General features: G+C 36.9%; 1 protein-coding gene across 1 annotated transcript; it reads left to right on the top strand.

Moving 5' to 3' along the window:
* Window positions 1-8,327: 8,327 nt before the first annotated feature.
* On the top strand, window positions 8,328-13,248 carry LOC130716051 (uncharacterized). The gene is made up of 11 exons (XM_057566228.1): window positions 8,328-8,649; window positions 8,938-10,451; window positions 10,544-10,633; window positions 10,713-11,177; window positions 11,555-11,669; window positions 11,755-11,922; window positions 12,032-12,276; window positions 12,399-12,489; window positions 12,565-12,620; window positions 12,703-12,802; window positions 12,890-13,248. The coding sequence occupies exons 1-10, from the start codon at window positions 8,445-8,447 to the stop codon at window positions 12,784-12,786; spliced, it is 3,033 nt and encodes a 1,010-aa protein (XP_057422211.1). The 5' UTR covers window positions 8,328-8,444; the 3' UTR covers window positions 12,787-12,802; window positions 12,890-13,248.
* Window positions 13,249-19,805: the final 6,557 nt, after the last annotated feature.

The following is a 19,805-nucleotide window of genomic DNA, read 5'->3' as shown; positions in this document are numbered from 1 at the left end:
AAAGGCTAAGGATTGTATCAAAGTCGATAAAAGTTATAGCACGATTAGTATTCGCTTAAACCTAGGGTAAGAGCGTTAGTAAATAGCTAATTTGCACTTAAAGTCACGATGGAAACTAATTCCAAAAATCTTCAGAGAAATGTTAGAACTTCTCTTAATCCTTCCATGACAAGCGTTTCGATGCGAAACCCTGAGATATACGAACGTCCGATTCCAATCCTCGGAGGTTTGCCGAAACTAAAACCCTGATGGCTCAAGAAACCTAGAATAGACGGTTGATGAATACTTTTTCTATTCGGAGCTTCAAACGAAGATTCCACACGCGTACACCTATTTATTTCAAGCTTTCCAATCTTTCTTCAGAAGGAAGTTTTCTCTTCCGACATCAACTGCAAAAAGTAGTTTTCGGGTAAAATAGACTTACACCGACTTTGGATCGTTTACCTTAATTCCAAGAAACCTCTTTTGAGTTTTGGAATTCTGTCGCCAGAACCTATCTTAGGATTCACGGAGGAATGTGCAGGAAAAATCGGAATCGAGAAATTTTCATTTTTCCGGGTTTTCCATTTTCTATAAATAGCTTGAAAAATGGAAAAAAAAAACAAAAACCTCACCAACACACGCACCCAAACCCGCGCCCACAAGAGGAGAAGGAGGAGAAGAGTTTTTCGCCGATTCTTGCCTGATCGTTCCACAGTTCGTTGCTACGCGTAGGTCTCAAGGCACTGATGCTAATCCTTACTTCTGATCGTCAATTCTGTCGCTTTTCTCTATGCTTTTCTGTGCTCTAAGTTTTGAGCTTTTTGGAAAACTATCCAAATAACTTCATCTTTCTATCTAAACTTATTCCATGCGTGCCCATGAGCATGTTTAGCGGATTACATTTCGCCGATTCTCGCTGAACTGCCGCCGAGTTTCAATTCTGCTTGAAATACCCGTTTTTGGCTAAAGTTCCGATCTTTGGGCTTAAAACCCTTGACTGAGCTTAGCGTTAGTAAGATTAGTCGTCATAATCAACGTTGGTATCGACCCCATCTAATTTGTTTTTCGAAATTCTGATTTTGAGTTTCCGAGCTAAAAATATTGACCAAAATACCCCTGCGACAGTTTTCGATTCGATAATTTTTATGAGAGTTTCCCTGGCCTAGATATCGCCTAAGAATACCTAGGAATCGATTTAGATCGAAGAAAAAGTTCGAAAACCCTATTTTCCATAGTGGCCGAAACCTATTGGTTAGGGTACCGTGTCCAAAAATAATTTTTGGGTCTCTATGACCTGAGCTATAGCGTAGCTCTTTCGACTGTCGAAATTTTGGCTCTGGTTTCACGTTATTCCGAGTTCTGTAGCTCGACTTATGCTCGCTTTAGCGTTAAAAGCTTTCTTCACGATCTCGATTCGTGCCTGTATAGGAACTCTGAAGCTTTAAAAGCTTTCTTCACGATCTCGATTAGCGTTATTAGATAGTGTTACTTCTTGTAGGGTTTGTGTTGATGATTGTGTTTCCTTGTTCTAGGTTCACAACTTCCATGCCCAACTTCTACTCACGAAGGTAAGGGTAACTCAGTTTTAGAGTGTCTTTGAGTCTTGCATGTTTAAATCGCACTGCATGCGTTTGAGATGAAGATGTTTATATTGATTGACATTGGATTATGATTATTATGCTTGCTTATGTTGACTGTTTCTGAGGCTTGTGCCAAATGTTTTCTGAAGGCTTCGACCGAGTAAACTTATTGAGACGTGCGTCTCCGTTTTCTGAGAGGCGTCGGCCGTTTACTGGTTTCTGTCATTACTGCTTTCTAGTGGATATGACATGATTATTGCTGATACTTGACGTGGTTATTGGATTTGGGAGTTGTTATTTGATTATGGCAAACAGGGCTGAAACTTAAGTGGCAGTGTAGTGGTTTTCTTTCCACATGACTGTCCTGTCTTTCATGGGCGTTATTAAGTGGCAGTGGAGTGGATATTTTCACAGGACTGTCCCGTCTTTCATGGGCGTTATTAAGTGGCATTCAGGGGAGTTCGTTCTCCGTCTGTCCCGTCTTTCATGGGCGCTATTTGGTGATAGTTCAGGGGAGTCCGTTTCCCGCTCTGTCCCGTCTTGTGAGACACTATTGATCGATCCATTTTGGTAGCAGCATATAGTTGCATTATAGGGAACTAACACTTGACCCTATATTGTTGGATTTTAGTTATTGGTTTATTGGTATTATATTGTTGAGGTTGTTGATATCTGAATTGATGTTATATTGTTGAGAGTTTTTGATATCTGATTTGACGTCATATGTTAAGTTGTTGATATACGAGTTTAGTTATGTTGCTAGTTCATTTACCATGATAGGTAATTAAATTTGAATAGCATGATTTTCTCTTTCATACATGGTAATTGCATGGAGTTAACCCTTTCTATTTGCTACTTGTTGTTTGGGCGCTTAACGCTATTAGGCGATGGAGAGCCTTCCGCTGAAGCTTAGCCGTTTGAGTTGAAGACCGTGATCGTGGGCGGTCGAGTGAAGGTGGATGAAGCAGTGACTTCTCCCTTTTTGGTGGACTATGTCTGAGTTTCTTTCTCCATCTGAAAACTCTGTTGTTTAAACCTTATCTTCACCACTGTTTCAGTGAGCGTACTTATTTTGGGAAACCTGCTTACGATATTGTATGACACTATTATTATATGTCGGGAACGGGTTGTTCAATAAAGTCTATGTTATGTATTCAACTATGTTTAGTTGTTTCGAAAAGAAAAAAAATATATCGTGTTTTCTTAGGATTACGAAATAGTCCTTAGATTTTGTTAGGTAACTAATGTGACTCCTCAGTTGAGAAATTGGGGCGTTACAGAATTTGTGGTGGATGGTGTGGACTTGGTGCTGTATGTTTGAGCATGCATATGGCTAAGGAATGGTGGTGTTGTTAATAGATTTTGGTGTTGTTTATTTTTTCAGGTTTCTTATTGTTATTGGCTGTTAATTTTATTGTTGTTGTTGAAGCTGTAAATATTTATTGCTCCTGGTTGTTGTTGACTATTGTTGTTGCAATGCATTTGATGTTGTTGTTATATGGAGATGTTGTTGTTGGCTGCTGTCGGTTTTGCTTGCTGATGTCGCTTGTTTTTTTTTTTAGCGTTGTTGTTGAACTGCTGTTGTCATTTTTTGCTGTTGCAATGCATTTGATGTTGTTGTTGGCTGCTGTCGCTTTTGCCCGTTGATGTTGCTGATTGGTTTTTTTGTTGTTGTTGCCTGCTGGAATATTAACAGGATGTTGTTGTCACGCATGGTGTGGGTTAAGTTGTTGTCGATTTTTGCTGTGATGAATTCCAGAGGTTGGTGTTGTTATGTTGGGCTATCGTAGCTATTTTGCTACGCAATTGCAATACTTGGGATTTCCTTCAGTGCATGTTATGGTGAATTATTTGTATATGGGATTGGGTTTTTTGGTGTATAAGGGACTAATTCTTTAGGTGTGTAAATTTGGTTTTCTTAAGAGGGATGTACTCTTTTTACTTGCTTGGTTTTTCCCACTAAGTTTTGCCTGACAAGATTTTAATGAGGCACTCTCTTAGGATGTCGTCTGCAAATATTGCGTTAGTTGGATTAGAGATGCCTGGGTGGATGATTTGTCTGGTACTTGGCCATGAGAACTCTTGTATCATGTTTGGTTCATTCTTAATAAATTTTTCATGGAGTGTCGACACGAGGGCGTGGTTGTTAGGGAAACAATTGGGCTTGAAACCTAGAGGTTCAGAAGCTTTGATGATTAGAGGTTTGGAGGCTCAAATACGAAAAAAACATCCTCATCTAAGGTGATGCATATGGTGCCTGGCTTTCTTCGATGGGGAGTGTTTAGTGTCTTTGGGTGTTGGTTTATGATCTTCAATTTATGTTTGTGGATGTTGGTTTATGAAATTCAATTTTTGTTTATGGAGGGGGTGATTTTAGGTGTGGATGTTTTGTAAGGGTTGCCAAATTGGCGATCTTAAGGATGTGAGGCGGTCGCCAGTGGCGGATCCAGGACCCTGGGGTCAGGGGGTTCAAATTTTTCAACACTGAACTGCTGAAGTATTGGACAGAGAAATACATGAAACATATATAGAGTACCACTTTGAGTCTATAATTGCTACAAATTAGAAAGATGGGATCGATCTTATTTCTAGTGGGTTTCAATTTCAATTTCAATGAAGCAGTTTTATTAGTACTACTTTGGGTCTATAATGGTTGCAGGTGCAACACACATCTGTCAATTAAGTAAGAAATTTAGAGGATAAAATCATAAAAAAAGGAGCAGAAAAGGAACCGTAAAGGATTAACAATGCACTTATGAAGCATAACAAACAAAAACAGGATTCAACAAGATGATTGAATTGAGACACTTTGTGAGATAAAACTTACCATTTCTGTGTGTACCATCTGAATTCTACAAACTTACAAGGCCTTACAAAAGTTTAGGATGTTAACTTTGCAACATCTGGTTATTAGTTTTGCCAAGATCTTAACTTTGTAGTCCATTATTGCAAAAACAAGTTTAGGATGTTACTATGTGACACAGATACAAGGCCTTACAAACTTACCATTCACACATATACAATGGCTTTGGTGTTCCTAAACTCAGCATAATCAGCAGATCCTATGCAACATTCACAGAACCATTGCTAAAAATTGCAAGTCACCATAAACCAGTGCAACAAGGGATCAAATTTATTTAATCTTCCTCTAAATTTCTTACCTTCAAATTCACGCTATTAGACCCTAATATTCATAATTAATCATGCCATCAGCATAATAGAAATACTGAAATAGTCATCTTCTTGTACCAGAAACAGATATAGAGTACAAGGAGCATAATTACAAGAGGGAAAAAGGAAAAGGAACTAAGCAAAACAAGAGAGCAACAGCAAATTAAAGTGTGGTTTCTTTTTTGGATAAGAAAACAAGACCCCCCCATGATCCAACACGCTAGAAAAACATAGAGGAAAAAATCCTAGAGTTAAACACTTAAACAGCTCTAGATTACCACCTTGACAACACCTACAAAACTAATAGTTGAGCCGCACCAAACAAAAACAAGACTACAGTAGGAATGAAACCACTAAGAATCCTTTCACATCTGATTTCCTATTTCCAAATTCTCTCCATCAGTCCTTCAATTCTGCAGAACTCAGGTTGCTAAAGCTGTCCTTGTCCCAAATGAATTCCAGACCATCAAATAACCTCCAAGCAACTCAGCGGTTGGGATTTCCATTCTATCATGGGTGACAAGTCAGAAATAGAAGCTGAAACGGGGGCCAAGACCAGAGAAAAACAGCACCAAGAGAAAGAAAATCAATTTAGGGAAATCTTAATCAGCCATACCTAGGGTTAATCAAGCTTGAGAAAGGAGTCGCAGAGGTGGACGGTGGTGGCGTGGTGGTGGCCGGTGGTGGTGCGCCGTGCAGCCCGGCCATGCGTGAGTGCTTGATGATGACGACCACATACCTAGGTGAGACTTAAGAGTGCGAGAGGGTGAGGCATGAGTGAATCGTGAGAGAACTTGAGAGTCTAACGTGAGTGTGTGAGAGAGAGAAAGGAGTAAGTGGGGTATGGGTGCAATTTTAAAATCTCAGGGGGTTCAAAAACAAATCACTATAGGGGGGTAAGTAGGAATTTTTTTTTCCAGGGGGTTCAACTGAACCCTGTGACATAGCTGTGGGTCCGCCCCTGGCGGTCGCATTGGCATAGCAAGGATGGTTTGTTTCGGAATCGGCGTGGAATCGTCTATTGTTGCTGCTCTTTTTGTTTTGGGATTTTTCTGTAGCAGAGATGGGGTTGTTGTTGGCTGTTGTTGTTGCTGTTATGCAGAATTGTTGGTGTTGGCTGCTGTTGTTGTTAGTTGTGTTTTGCTGTTGCTGAAGCTATTCTTGGTTGCTGTTGTTTCTGTTTGCTGCTGTTGTCAAAATAAAAGTCCTATTTGTTGTTTTGTTGTTGGTGCGAAAATTGAAGGGTCTTACTATTACTGTTGTTGGGTATTAAAAGAGGTGTTGTAAGTGGCTGCTGGAGCTTGCCCTGTTGGTTTTTTGCTGCGGGAGGACGTTCCTATGTTGAGTTTTAGGTTTTAGGTTGAGTCAAGGGATGCTATGTCATTGTATATAGGTGTAGAATGACTTTCCCAAGATTGTGGTACTCTTTTTCCTTGTGTGGTTTTTTCCCACTGGGTTTTACCTCGCAAGATTTTAATGAAACTCTTTTTTGAGATTTTGTCTTTGTCATTCTGTGGGATGATGGAGGGTTTATTTTGTTTAGATCAGGTTGTGGGCGTTTCGAGTTCTGATCAGTTTGTTCCTGTTTCTTGCCTTGAGTTGCTATTGGCCCAAGCTTCTTTTTTAATAATATAATTCATTTTCAAAAAAAATATATATATCAAAATTTGTGCGTTATCGTAGCAAATTTGGATTCGCACAATTAGTATAAGCGCGACCAAAAGTACAATTAAGCCTCATGGAAAAGGACCCATTCGTTTCAAGTAGGATGTCAATGGGTACGGGTGGCCATGGATAGTATATATCCACCACCCGCTCTGCAGGTAAAAATCTGTACCTGTACCCACTCCATACCCACATGGATGTCCGTTAAGTGGATTTTAAATATTTGTGGATATTCATGTGTGTCCATAGACTTATATAGATTCACAAATATTTGTTCAAATGAAAATAATACGAACAATTAAATTCAAGATTAGACTCACGTCTCATGTGTGAAGGCAAATACAAAAATACTTCTCTATTCATCTTTTTTTGTTACAAGAGCTTTTTTTTACTGTTACCATTGCACAAGTTTACTTGAAAGAGAACCACACCCCAAGGTCCAAACACATAGTTATTTGAGCATCTTCAATGCTAGTTCTTTGGAGTGAGTTCTTATATTAAGAATTAAGAACTAGGTTCTTATGTATTGAAGATGATTGACGTTGAGTTCTTAATTTTTAAAAATAAGAACTAGTTTTTATATAAACAATTTTGCTCTATGAGTTCTTAGCATTAAAATCGTTTGTTCTCTCTCATTCAAATTGATTTATTACTTTATGAGTTTTGTTTTATTGCTTTATGAAAATAAAAAAATATACATGAGGTATTTAAATATTTTATATATTAGGTGGGTATTCATGGGTATGAATACCTCAATATCCGTACTCGCTTCGTTAATGAATGGATAGTAAAAATATCCATTAAATATATCAGTGAATACCTGTAGGTGCGAGAAATTTTACCCATAACAGATTTTTATCTGCAAATATCCGCGAGTAAGGGTAATTTTGACATCCCAAGTTTCAAGTCATTGCAAAATTGAAACTGGAAGGCAAACGACGCCGTTAAATTGAGCCTTTTGGCCAAAGTTTATAATACAAGGCTCATTCGGTGGATAGGATAAACAGACAAGATATGATAACGGTAATCTTATCCTGCTGTAATATGTTGTTTGTTGCCCCAACATTATATGATAACACTATCTTGTCCCTTATCCTGTCCTGTCTATCATGTGTAAAAGTTTTTACAAATGATAAAATATTAATAAAATATAATCTAAGTATAAATTTTTTTATTTTAATAAAATATTAACTTTATTACTTATCAATTACTAGTTATTATTATTAAGTTGAAATTATTTAGTTACTAATAAATTTAATTAAAAATAAAATGATTTATAAATAGTGAAAATATTAGATTTACTCATAAAAAATAATTAAATTTTCATTATCACTTACTACTACGTACGTAGTTAACATTATTTTTCTTTATTTATATTATAATAAAAATGCACAAAATAATTTTTCACTAACAATAAAATAGGCCACTCACACACACACATATATATATATTATATTTTTAATAGTAAATATATAATTATAATTAATAATTTAAATATAAATTATTTTTGAAAGAACAATATCTTTTAATAAATTTTTAAAATTTGATTCATTTTTATCATTGATCACCCATTGGTTACATATATCATAATTTTAATTAAAATAGACCCTCTTTGAAAAAATTTAAATAGTTGAATTAATAAAAATTAATTTAATTTTAGTTCCGGTCAAAAATTTAATATTAAATATAAGTTCATGTATAAAAATGTAAAAAAAATTAAATTTAATAAATTAATCACCTAAATAAACTATTTAGAAAATATTTTTTATTTTTTATTTCAAAGAAAAATTTGGTATATTTTTCATTGTTTATATCATATCCTATCAATATTCTATCAAAGAGTATATCCTCATATTTGTACTTATCAAATTATTTACCATGTCGTGCTCTTATCATATATATATTCTGACTACCAAACCAGTCCCAAAAGAATGATATAAAGCTGCAAAATTGACTCTTAAATCATTCGATTGGATTCTAGAAAACAAAATTCAAAGCTTTGTTTGTAGAACCACTGGAAACTGGTAACTTCAATCTTCGCCTCAGATGAGGACCCGAAATGCCGATTCGGCTTCCAAATCCGCAACCCCTAAGAGGACACCGCCGCCGAGGAAAGCCGCCGCTAAAGCCACCGTTGAATCTCCCGCGGCCAAGCGCACGCCTCCTGCATCCAGAACAAGAAGCGCTAAGAAGACGGAGGCATCGCCCACATCGGACCCTGTATCCGATTCCAATCCGAATCAAACTCGTCGTAAGATTTTTCTTCCTTTTCCCTTTTTCATCGCCAATTAGTCGTGATTTTTTTTATAGGCAAATGTTAGTTGTTAGTAATGTTAGTCTCGATTAGAATAAGAATTTCGTTTTGTTTATGAGGATTACGTATTTATTAGGGGTTTCATTTTCTCTTTGATGATTGTGATGTAATTTGCATTTGTTTATGGGGTCTGTTCATGTTTTCAAATTTTGATTCTTTTATTTGTTTTTCGATATTCAACATCATTTTTCACCTTATATTATATGTTCTTTGCACATGTAACAGCGGAGAAGAAGGTGTTAGCCAGTGCTAGCACGACAAAATCTGCGAAGAAGAAGGCGGCACCAAGGAGGTCGAGAGCTAAAGCGGTTGCCACTCCGAATTTGGGAGAGGAGTTGGAGGCAGAAGCTGGAGAAACTTCAGTTGTAGGTAATGTTGAGGCAGAAGCTGATGTAACTCCAGTAGTGGATAATGCTGAGGCAGCAGAGGGGGGACAAGGTCTTGGGTCTGTTGAGTTATCTGATGAGAAGGGGCAGAAGTCCATGGAAGTGGATGAGCCTTTTCTTGAAAAAGATGGTGAATTGGCTGAAATGGGAAGGAGCGTGATGGAAGTTGACATAGCTGCGTCTGGTGATGCTTCTGTTGATTTTAAGCAACCTGAGCATGCTATTGTGGACCTCAATATATCTACGGTGGATAATGAAGATTCGACTGGTGTAAAGGAGGTAGAGGAAGAGTTGAAAGTACAGGAGAGAGAGGAAGGAAAGAACGAATTGGAACAACAGAAAGGAGAGGAAGAGTTGAAAGAACATGGAGGGGAGAGAGGAGAGGAAGAGTTGAAAGAACAGGAAGGGGAGAGAGGAGAGGAAGAGTTGAAAGAACAGGGAGGGGTGAGAGGAGAGGAAGAGTTGAAAGAACAGGAAGGAGAGAGAGGAGAGGATGGGTTGAAAGAGCTGGAAGGAGAAAAAGGAGAGGAAGAAATGAAAGAGCAGGAAGGAGAGAGAGGAGAGGATGGGTTGAAAGAGCTGGAAGGAGAAAAAGGAGAGGAAGAAATGAAAGAACAGGAAGGAGAGAGAGGAGAGGATGGGTTGAAAGAGCTGGAAGGAGAAAAAGGAGAGGAAGAAATGAAAGAACAGGAAGGAGAGAAAGGAGAGGATGGGTTGAAAGAGCTGGAAGGAGAAAAAGGAGGGGAAGAGTTGAAAGAACCGGAAGCTGAGAAAAGAGAGGAAGGGTTGAAAAAGCTGGAAGGAGAGAAAGGAGGGGAAGAGTTGAAAGGACAGGAAGGAGAGGAAGAGTTGAAAGAAGAGGAGCATGAGAAATCAAAGGTAGAGGAAACTCACATTTTCGGACAGGAAGAGCACTCTAACGCTGACTCTAAAGTAGAAGTAAAAGTCCAGTTGCAAAAAGATGTTATTTCTGAAAATTACGGTGGTGAAGGGCCAAAAAGTGGTGAAATGTTAGATAGTGGAGAACAAGGGACGGAGGAGCCTATTGAGGAAGATCCAGAGGAAGATCCGGAGGAAGACCCAGAAGAAACTGAGACATTGGAGGGGCATATGCAATTGGAAGCACTTGCAAAGCAGCGAAAAATTAAGAAAGAACATGAGATATTTGTTGGTGGACTGGATCGCGATGCTACAGAGGAAGATCTGAGAAAGGTTTTTCAAAGGATTGGGGAGGTAGTTGAAGTCAGGTTGCATAAAAATTCTTCGACAAATAAAAATAAGGGCTATGCTTTTGTGAAGTTTGCTAATAAGGAGCATGCCAAAAAAGCTTTGTCTGAAATGAAGAACCCTGTTGTATGTTTCTCTTCTTTTGATTGTTCATTTCTTTGATGTTGTGTTCTCTTTTCTTACTTTAGCACCATGTTTTGTCATCTCATTATTTACAGATACATGGAAAACGATGTGGCATTGCGCCTAGTGAGGACAATGCCACATTATTCTTGGGAAATATTTGCAATACTTGGACAAAGGAAGCTGTGAGTGTCTACTCATATTTTATGTTGTATATATTTACTACGATGTCTTGGTAACTCAATTTTTAGTATATGGTTGCAGATTAAACAGAAGTTGATGGATTATGGTATTGAAGGGGTTGAAAATATCACCCTCGTCTCAGATGTTCAACAAGAAGGCTTGAGCCGGGGCTTTGCATTCCTGGAGTTCTCTTGTCATGCTGATGCGATGAATGCATACAAGAGGCTTCAAAAGCCTGATGTCATCTTTGGACATGCCGAGAGAACTGCCAAGGTAGCCTTTGCTGAACCAGTACGTGAACCAGATCCAGAGATAATGGCACAGGTGAAGTCTGTGTTTATTAATGGTCTCCCTCCTCACTGGGAGGAAGATCAAGTGAGGGAGCTGTGTAAATCGTATGGTGAAATTGTAAGAATTGTTTTAGCACGGAGTATGTCTACAGCCAAGAGGAAGGATTATGGATTTATTGATTTTTCTACACATGAAGCGGCTGTAGCTTGTGTTGATGGTGTAAATAAATCCGAATTGGGTGATGGGGCCTCAAAGGTATATAATTTTGTGCATTACTTGATAGTGATTTAACATTCTTAAAGAATTACTCTCTTCTCTGCTTTCTCTTCTCCCTGTTTTATTTTACAGAATTTTCTGTAATATGGGGCAGAGTGGAGTCCTATTAGCTTTAACTGCCTTTTAAATTATGGATAATTTGAAAGGGCTGCCTCTTAATTGATCTCCTTCTCTCCCTTATTCCATTCCTTCTTGCTCAAAAGCTTAATTTTCATGACCTCACCTGCATTTTGGGCATTTCTTTTGTCCTAAATATGTTCATCTAGCATTCTAGTATTTTATTTTTGACTTAATTTTTGTTGACTTTTGATTTTTTCATTCGGCGATTAGAACTCATAATCTGTCTTGTTTTACAGATAAAATTGAGAGCTAGGCTTTCAAATCCTTTGCCTAAAACACAGGCTGTGAAGGGTGGCATGTGTGGTGGCTTCCGAATCGGCCATGCTAGGAGTGGAGCCTTTCCAAGATCTGGTAAACAAGTCTTTTTTCTTCCATTAGTGAAACTTTAATTATCTTTTTGACATCATTTTGACTCATCTAATCACAATTTCTACAGGAAGAGGTTTTGGGCGCGGGAGACAGCCCTTCAGCAACCGGGGAAATTTCAATAGGAACAGGAGTTTTTATCATACTGGACACAGTCATAGTGGACGAGTGGGTTCTCGGAGTGACCTTGATTTTAATATGTATCCAGATTTCCGTCAGAGGCAATTTGGTCCACAAGGTCAGTAGTTGAGCTTCTGTCTATGTTTTTAGCTCAAGTCTCTTTTGATATGTCACTGTATTGATGTGAATTTTTTTTAATGGCTACAATATTTTACGATATTGCGAAGCTGAAGCTATGATGGGTGGTCATTATGCTGCTAGCCGAGGTGCTGCATTTGCTGGTCCATCTAGACATTATCAAGATAGAGCATGGTATGGTATGGCTGATGGAGGCCCTAGTGAGCCTATTCCTTCTAGAAGGCCCTATTCCCCAGGTGGACAGTTTGACACACCTTTTATGGGAAGACGTTTTGATGATCCATATCTATATGATGACAATATGCATGGGATGAAACGTCCATTTTATATGACGGTAAGATTTATTTTAGTTTATTTTTGAATTTAATTGTGTGTTTGGTTGGTTGTATTTCCATACAAATTTATTAACTCCATCTAACTGGAAAATAACTACTTTAATGTACTTTTTTCGTTTAGGACCCTGAGCCTGATTACATGGGGCCTAATATGGTCCGCCCCCGGTTGGATTATGCTGATCCGTCTGTACTTCATGGAACTCGTTATCATGGTCTAAACTTTACTCCCTTTCTCCTTACTTATTAGTTGCTTTGCTGTATTCCTTATGACTTTTTTTTATACATAGATTCTTTTGGGGCCAGCAGCAGACAGTACCCACCACAAGACTATTACGGTTCTGATGTGAGTGGACATTTTTTGACATTCTATTTTTCACATAATTTAATAGAGATATTAGTGATTCATTGTGCTATTCATGTTGCAGTATGGTAGTGGTCGATACTCATCTTTTTATCAGAGTGATGGCTCACGTGGGCGTGGGCATGGGCATGGGCATGGATACTACTGATGCGAAAAACGTTTCGGTAAGGATTAATTTTATGAATTTCATACTAATTTGCAGCTGTGAATTCTCTTTTTCTAATGTTTTGTGGACCTTTGATTATGTTTAGGTGGATCGGGAATTGTTGGATGGACATCTTCAACTATGAGCATGCGGCTTGAGCATACAATTTTGAAGTTGCTTTTTAATTCTATACACTTCTCGCTCTTATTCCTATTCCGCCAGTTTTCTTACTATATATATCCATTAGATCATAGGTGGTAATGGTATAGACTAGATTTATGCGTAGGCTGTCTCTGTGGTCTTCGAGGAGGGTATTAATTAGATTTATATGGAACAGGCTAGATTTCCTGCATTTACTAAGGTTTTACTAAGGCACGATGAGATCAGGGACTTGTATTTGAGGATGCTTTGTTAAATGCACAACATAATTTTTAATTTATCAAGTATAATTTTAATGATCAGAAAGTTTGTAGGACTTGATAGCAAAATCTTTCAGGTGATGGATTTATCTGTAGTGATAGGCAAGGTTTGATATTTGAATAAGCATATGGAGGCTCTTGCAATTCTTATGATTATGAAGGATTTATCTGTTGATGAAGACAAATCTTTCAGGTGATGGACTTTTGTGTTTACAAAGTTATAGGCAAGGTCTGATATTTGAATATGCATATGGAGGATCTTTCAATTTTTATGAAGGTTCAGGAGAGTTCGCTTCCATCTCATTATGATTTAGGAGCTATATTTTGGTATGAAAGTTTATCATATTTTTGGAGCTTTTCCTAATTGGGTGGGACTCTTAAATATTTACTGATAGCCACTGAAGCATCCTTTTGATGGAAAACTTTATGTTCATTGAATTTGATGGAAGATATGAGAGTGTAGTCTAAATACCATGAAAGGCTTATGATATGGAATGGTGTCCATGGATGCAGTTATGGTTATGGAGAAAATAATCTATTAGATTGATTTGGTTCCTCATGATACTATGTAATTGCTAATTTGGGTATCCTTGAGGAGATCTCCCTTTAAGTTTTAACACTTAATGTAGCATTGGCATTGATGGTTGGTGTAGAGTGAGAATACCTAATGGCGTGGGCATCTACGGATGTACCTTCTTGTTTTAATTGTTGTTGAAATTTATTTTTGATGATTCTATGACATAGTGTGAACCACCAAGCAATTTGAACTGTGGAAAAAATATTTATTTGTCCTTGCATTAAATTTTAGTAGGGTGTTCTCTTTCTGTAGTTCTATAGAATCTTCATTGTAGTGAGAGTAGGTTGTGGGTGCAAAGTGATAAGTGTGCTACTATGGATGTAGCATGGACCAGTGTCTGTGTCTTGAATATTTAAGTAATGTCATGTCTAGCCGTTCAAGGTTCAAAAAGATATATTCTTTGGTAATATTTTGTTCAAAAACAGCAATTGTCACCTAAAGCAGCCATATCTAACGTATCATGCTTAACAGCTTGAAGATTGTGTGTCACAAGGCTTGAAGATGTTTAGAATGCATAGGATTTTGATCATACATTCCATTTTCGATGTAAATCTTACTATGATTTTCTTTTGGTATTTTTGTCGGCTTTTCCTTTTCTTTTCTTTTTATTTATGAGGCCTTAAATTGCTGCTACTGCCTTGTTTTAGATAGTTAGCTTCTAGCATTGCAATTGTCCTTCAAACACCATATCATAATATTTCTACGCAGTTTTTTTTCAACCGTGCTTTTTGTTGAAAAATGTTTGAAGTTTAAGATGCATATATTTTTGTGTGCTTGTTGTGTGTTGGACTCATTACTGCTAACCTCTTGGTTATAGGCTGATATGTATAAAAGGGAAATACTAACCTCCTCTCCTCACCTCACCTTACCTGAAGGAGAGAATAGCAGGAAGAGAAGGTCAGCAACTCAGCATCATTCAGTCTTTGTTGGACAAAGAACTAATTGTCTTGACCCAGTCAACTTAAGTAATTGGTTCATTTAGTAATTACAAATTGAAAAAAAATTAAAAGTATACAATCAGTCAAAATAACTGCCATTTGAATAAAACACCCCCCCCCCCCCCCCAATTCCTTACTTTCTGAGTTTCTTTAATGGCTTTTTTCATAGTAAATCACTTTATATAACTTCATTGCATTACAACATTGGTCTTCTCTATGCTCATCTAGGAAGCATGATGTCCTTCATCACTTTATATAACTTCATTGCATTACAACATTGGTCTTCTCTACGCTCATCTAGGAAGCATGATGTCCTTCATTAACTAGGTTTGAGGTTTCCCTTAATACTCCTCCTTTAAAGGATGACTGGGCTAACTTAATGGAGGTTATTGCATGGCTTCCTTCTCTAATTTTAACAAGCTTCCTTCGTTGCTGTATGACTGAAATTTCCATTGTTTCAATGAACAAGTGTGGAACCTTTACTTTTGAATTACAATCAGTAGAAAGAGAAATGTGATCAACTACATCTTTAATGAATTGGTGAGTATATTCATGCATAATCCAATTCAATGTTATAATACTGTTCAGAAATAATATCAATGCAATTTATTGTATAATGAGGGTTAACTCTAGATTTTATTATTTGCTTCTTGCAATGGTTTCTATCCTGCTTGTTCTACCTACCTATTATTTTAATGGAATTCTGTATCTCTATTATCTTTGGGGTTTGGTTGAATTAGGGAAACATGTTTGTGAATTGTGACATATATTTCTTAATTTCCATTTCTAAAAAGAACTTACGTATTTTGAAGTTGAGAAGATTGGCTGTTTTTTCTTTCAGCAAAGCATGTGCAGTTAAAGTGAGATCCTGTAGAAAGTGTTTGCTATGTTTGATCATGTCAAATAAATGCTTTCAACTTTTTTTTATGCCTGCTAGACTTGTATTTTTTGTGCTCAAGCTATGATAGACTGGTCAAGTGACCACTTGCTAAATTTGAGCCATGTCTAGCTTGTGCTGTGGAAGTTGCTTTTGACATTTGTGATATAATCTGGCCTGTGCTGGGAAGTTGATTTTTACACTCTTGATTTGTTATTTGGTTCCATCTAATTTTGTATTTTTTCAGGTTTTCATGCTATACAGCTTTTGTGACATCATGCAACATGGTAATCTGATATGTTGAATATTTTAGAAGACACTAAATAGTAATTGTTATTATTTTTTTTGTCCACTCTAGATTGAAATTTAATTTGATGGTGTTTATCTAAGTTGAGTTATGCTCAGTGATTATTATTTGTGTTGGGAGACAATCAGATCTGTTCCCTTTCATTTCCACTGATAATTAATATATATGTTTAACTTCTGATGTTAGTTTTTTTTTCTTTCAGGGCAGTGAACAAATTTACAAAAATATATAATGGTTTCTGGATAGCAAGATATGTTATAATTCATTAATGGGCTATTTTATGGAGTCCTAGTTCATTTACTATTTTCTCAGACCAAGTTTCAACAATAATTTTACTTTAGCAATTTAGTTATGCAAGAATGTTTATCATTCTAGGGTTAGTTTGACTAATTCTATGGTTAGTTTGAAAAGCAATTTTAATGGACTAGATAAGTATTCTTCCATATACAGAGAGTCAAATACAATTATAAAAACAACAAATTTAGTGTCTGTTTAGTTTTCAGTTTGAAAGTGCTTTCACTCAATGGAGGTTCAAAGCCATTTTCATGTTTGCGACATTGGAATGTGTGATCTCGAATTCTAATGCCCCAAACACGGACTTTCAAACTGAAAACCAAATACATGCCTTTGAAACACAACTGCATACATTAAGTTCAAATCACCTTGCATAATTTATTCAACTTCTACAGGTTCATGTGCATAGTGCTGAAAAAAATATATTTTAATAGTAAACCTGTTGCCTTAGAGAAAATGGTATATAACAGGGCACTATTGAGGGTGGTTTAAGCAATTATTGAGGGTGGTATTTTATGTTCTAGCAAAGGACTGAGTTTAAGAAGTGTAAAAAGTAGAAGAATTAAACAAATATGTTCCAAGAAAAGAGGGGATACAATCATACAACATAATTGACTTGAGAAAAATAATAGAATATGATAGGAGTCTACTTCACTTTTAAAGGTGGTGTTTTTTCTTATAAATATAAAATTGAATTTTGAATTTTGGATTTTTTTAACATAAATAATTCTAACTTATTACATGAGCCTTTCCCCTACTTCATGATGTCAAAAGGTTGTTAAAAATATATTTTAAATTGGTGTTTTAAAAATGGCACTCGACATTAAATTCTTAAATTTTCGTATTGAAGAGGGGGCGCAGAGGGAAACATGGAGCTGTTGAGGGAGGGGAAATGGCGGTGCATTGCGTGAGTGGGGATTTTGAATCAGTGTGAGGATAGGGTTTTATTTAGAGAGGGGGGGGGGGGGGGGGGGGAGGACATAGAGGCTTATAAGGATGATGGGGGTGAAGAAACCATCAAAGATAAGAGTCAGTCTGGATTATAAGGATGTAGAACCAGGACTCGATCCTATCAAGATAAAATTATAATAATTTTTTTTCTCTTTTATAGATCAACAATTAAAAAACATGAATAATATTCCTTTTGGGCTAAAAATTGACGTTTTCAAAATTATTATAATATGCACTCTTAATTTAAAGTAACCGACTAACTGTATTAGGACGTCCGTACTATGGTGTTGTGAGGTTAATTCTCCGCCCTTCCCTATGCGTAAATTGACTCTCGAATTTAGGCTTTGTTATGTAGACCAACAGATCATTGAAAATGAGTTTTTTTTTTTTTTTAATGTTTTCCAACCCAAATAAATATTGGTAGCAACTCCATTTTCTTCTAGAAAATTGCTACATCAAGTATGCTCAAGTACTTTCTCTTCAATCTCATCTTCATGCATGTTTTCTTCCTTTCTTATCACATAACATATCATATATCATTTGTCTCTCTTCTATTCATATCTCTCATAATGTATTCGAAACCCAAAAGACTGAAAGTAGAAGATTTTTTCCTTGGTAGTGAACTTGCCCAGTTTGAATGTCCACAATCTCTATCTCACAATAGCGATATGTAGAGCTGACTCATGCAATTAAAGTATGGAAAACGATCGATGGTCATTCTGTTGTCGAACATTTAGGCAACCCTTGTGATTTGGTTTAGGACACCCACAAGTTATAAAGTTAAAAAAAATTGGCTTAAATAACCTTTGGGTCCTGGAAATTGTAAATGAATCAAATTGAGTCCCTGAAAAAATTCGCATCAAATTGGATCCCTAGAATTTCTTTTAATCAAATTAAGTTTTTTTGCTCAATTTTGACCGGTCAATAGTCCAGCGGCATGGCTAGTTAGCTGAGGATGAACACATGGACTTTTTCACATCAATTTTATTCCCATGAAAAATATTTTAATCAATTTTAGTCCATGTTCTTCAACCTTCATTTTTTTTGTTGCCTCTAATTTTTTAGGTTTTAAAAGAATAAGGTGAATATGATGAACATATAGGTTTTTTAGGGTTTTGAATTTCTAGGTTTAAGGATTTGAGTTTTGGAGGAAGAGGAAGAAGGTGGAAGAACAGGGACTAAAATTTATTAAAATATTTTTCAAGGGACTAAAATTGATGTAAAAAAGTCCACGTGGCCATCATCATCTGACTAGCCTTGCCACTAGACCGTTGACTGATCAAAATTGAGCATAAGGACTTAATTTGATTAAAAAAACTTTTTAAGGACCCGATTTGATGCGAAATTTTTGCAGGGACCAGGTTTGATTCCCTTTACAATTTCAGGGACCAAAAGAGTGTTTAAGCCAAAAAAAATTATATAACATGTTTTGCGGTGTGGGCATTTGAAACTGGCAAAAATTGTGTGTGTGCTTTTCAAACACTTAGTTTTGAACAATTTTAAACTACCACAATCACATTTTATGTTATGTTCAACTTTTTTTTTTGTCAAAGATGGATGGTTCATTCAATAACGGCCCAAAAGCCGGAGCCCACAAAGGGAGAATACAGGGAAAACGAGAGGAACAAACAAACACTAGCTAACAAAACGGAAAAGCATAAAGCACAATCTCTTTTAGGGTCTTCTCTGCTCTGCTAGGGTTTTTGGCTTTGGGTCTATGACCGGTCAATTCCCCTTTAAGTCCACCCTAAGAAGAGTGTTTTCCTCAGATCTGCTGGGGCTTTTCTCTCTTTTTTCCTGGAGAGCTGTGTAAAAGGGACAGCTTTGTCTGTAGCCTTTTCATTTATTTTAGTGTCCTTTCCTTACAGAAGCAGTGTCTGTGGGTTTCGTGTCATTCCCATCAGCTTCTTCTTCTCCTCGTTTTCTGAGCTTTCTGTCTCCTTTCCTACTGGCACCATTATGACGTCTCCTTCGGTCCCAGGTTTGACAATGACGTACCCGGAGGGGGTAAAGTCTTTGTCAACCCAACCGCCCTCTTCCACCTCTCAAATATCACATCAAGCGGGATCCTCTGCTAATCCAGCTCAAACGGCTACTGAAGAATCTTTCTCTCTGGAAGGTATAACCCTAGATCTACAAACTGATGAATCTACGGGTATAGCTCTAGCTAATCGCATGCTTATAGGTAAAGTTCTGACAGAAAAATCAATAAACAAAAATGCTATGGAATCTATTATACAAAAAGCATGGGGGAACCTGAGAGGTCTACACATGGCTGATATGGGTATAAATTGTTTGCTATTTACTTTTGACTCTGAGAATACTGCAAGGAAAGTGTATGAAGAGGGTCCATGGAGTGTTATGGGAAATATTCTTAGCCTCCAGAAATGGGACCCTCAAATGGCTGTTTATTAGGTCAAATACAATCAAGTAGCTTTCTGGGTACAGATACATGGTTTACCACTGGATGCAATGTCAACAGCTAACATTGCTAAAATAGCTACCTCCATTGGAAATCTTATAGAAATCGAAAACCCTTGTGTTGATGGTAATATGCTTCGCTCGTTTTTTAGAGCTAAGATCTGGCTTAATATGGACAAGGCTATACCCACAGGGTTTTGGGTCCCAAGGAAAAATCTACCAAAAATCTGGGTTTCTC

This window comes from Lotus japonicus, chromosome 4, assembly GCF_012489685.1.
Source record: "Lotus japonicus ecotype B-129 chromosome 4, LjGifu_v1.2".
NCBI classification, from domain to species: Eukaryota; Viridiplantae; Streptophyta; class Magnoliopsida; order Fabales; family Fabaceae; genus Lotus; species Lotus japonicus.
This window is presented reverse-complemented; position numbering and strand designations above follow the sequence as displayed.

Coding starts and splice junctions, on each gene's coding strand:
- LOC130716051 (XM_057566228.1), top strand. CDS start 8,445: ATGAGGACCCGAAATGCCGATTCGGCTTCCAAATCCGCAACCCCTAAG. Junction 10,452..10,543: donor CTGAAATGAAGAACCCTGTT/GTATGTTTCTCT, acceptor CATTATTTACAG/ATACATGGAAAACGATGTGG. Junction 12,621..12,702: donor AAGACTATTACGGTTCTGAT/GTGAGTGGACAT, acceptor TTCATGTTGCAG/TATGGTAGTGGTCGATACTC.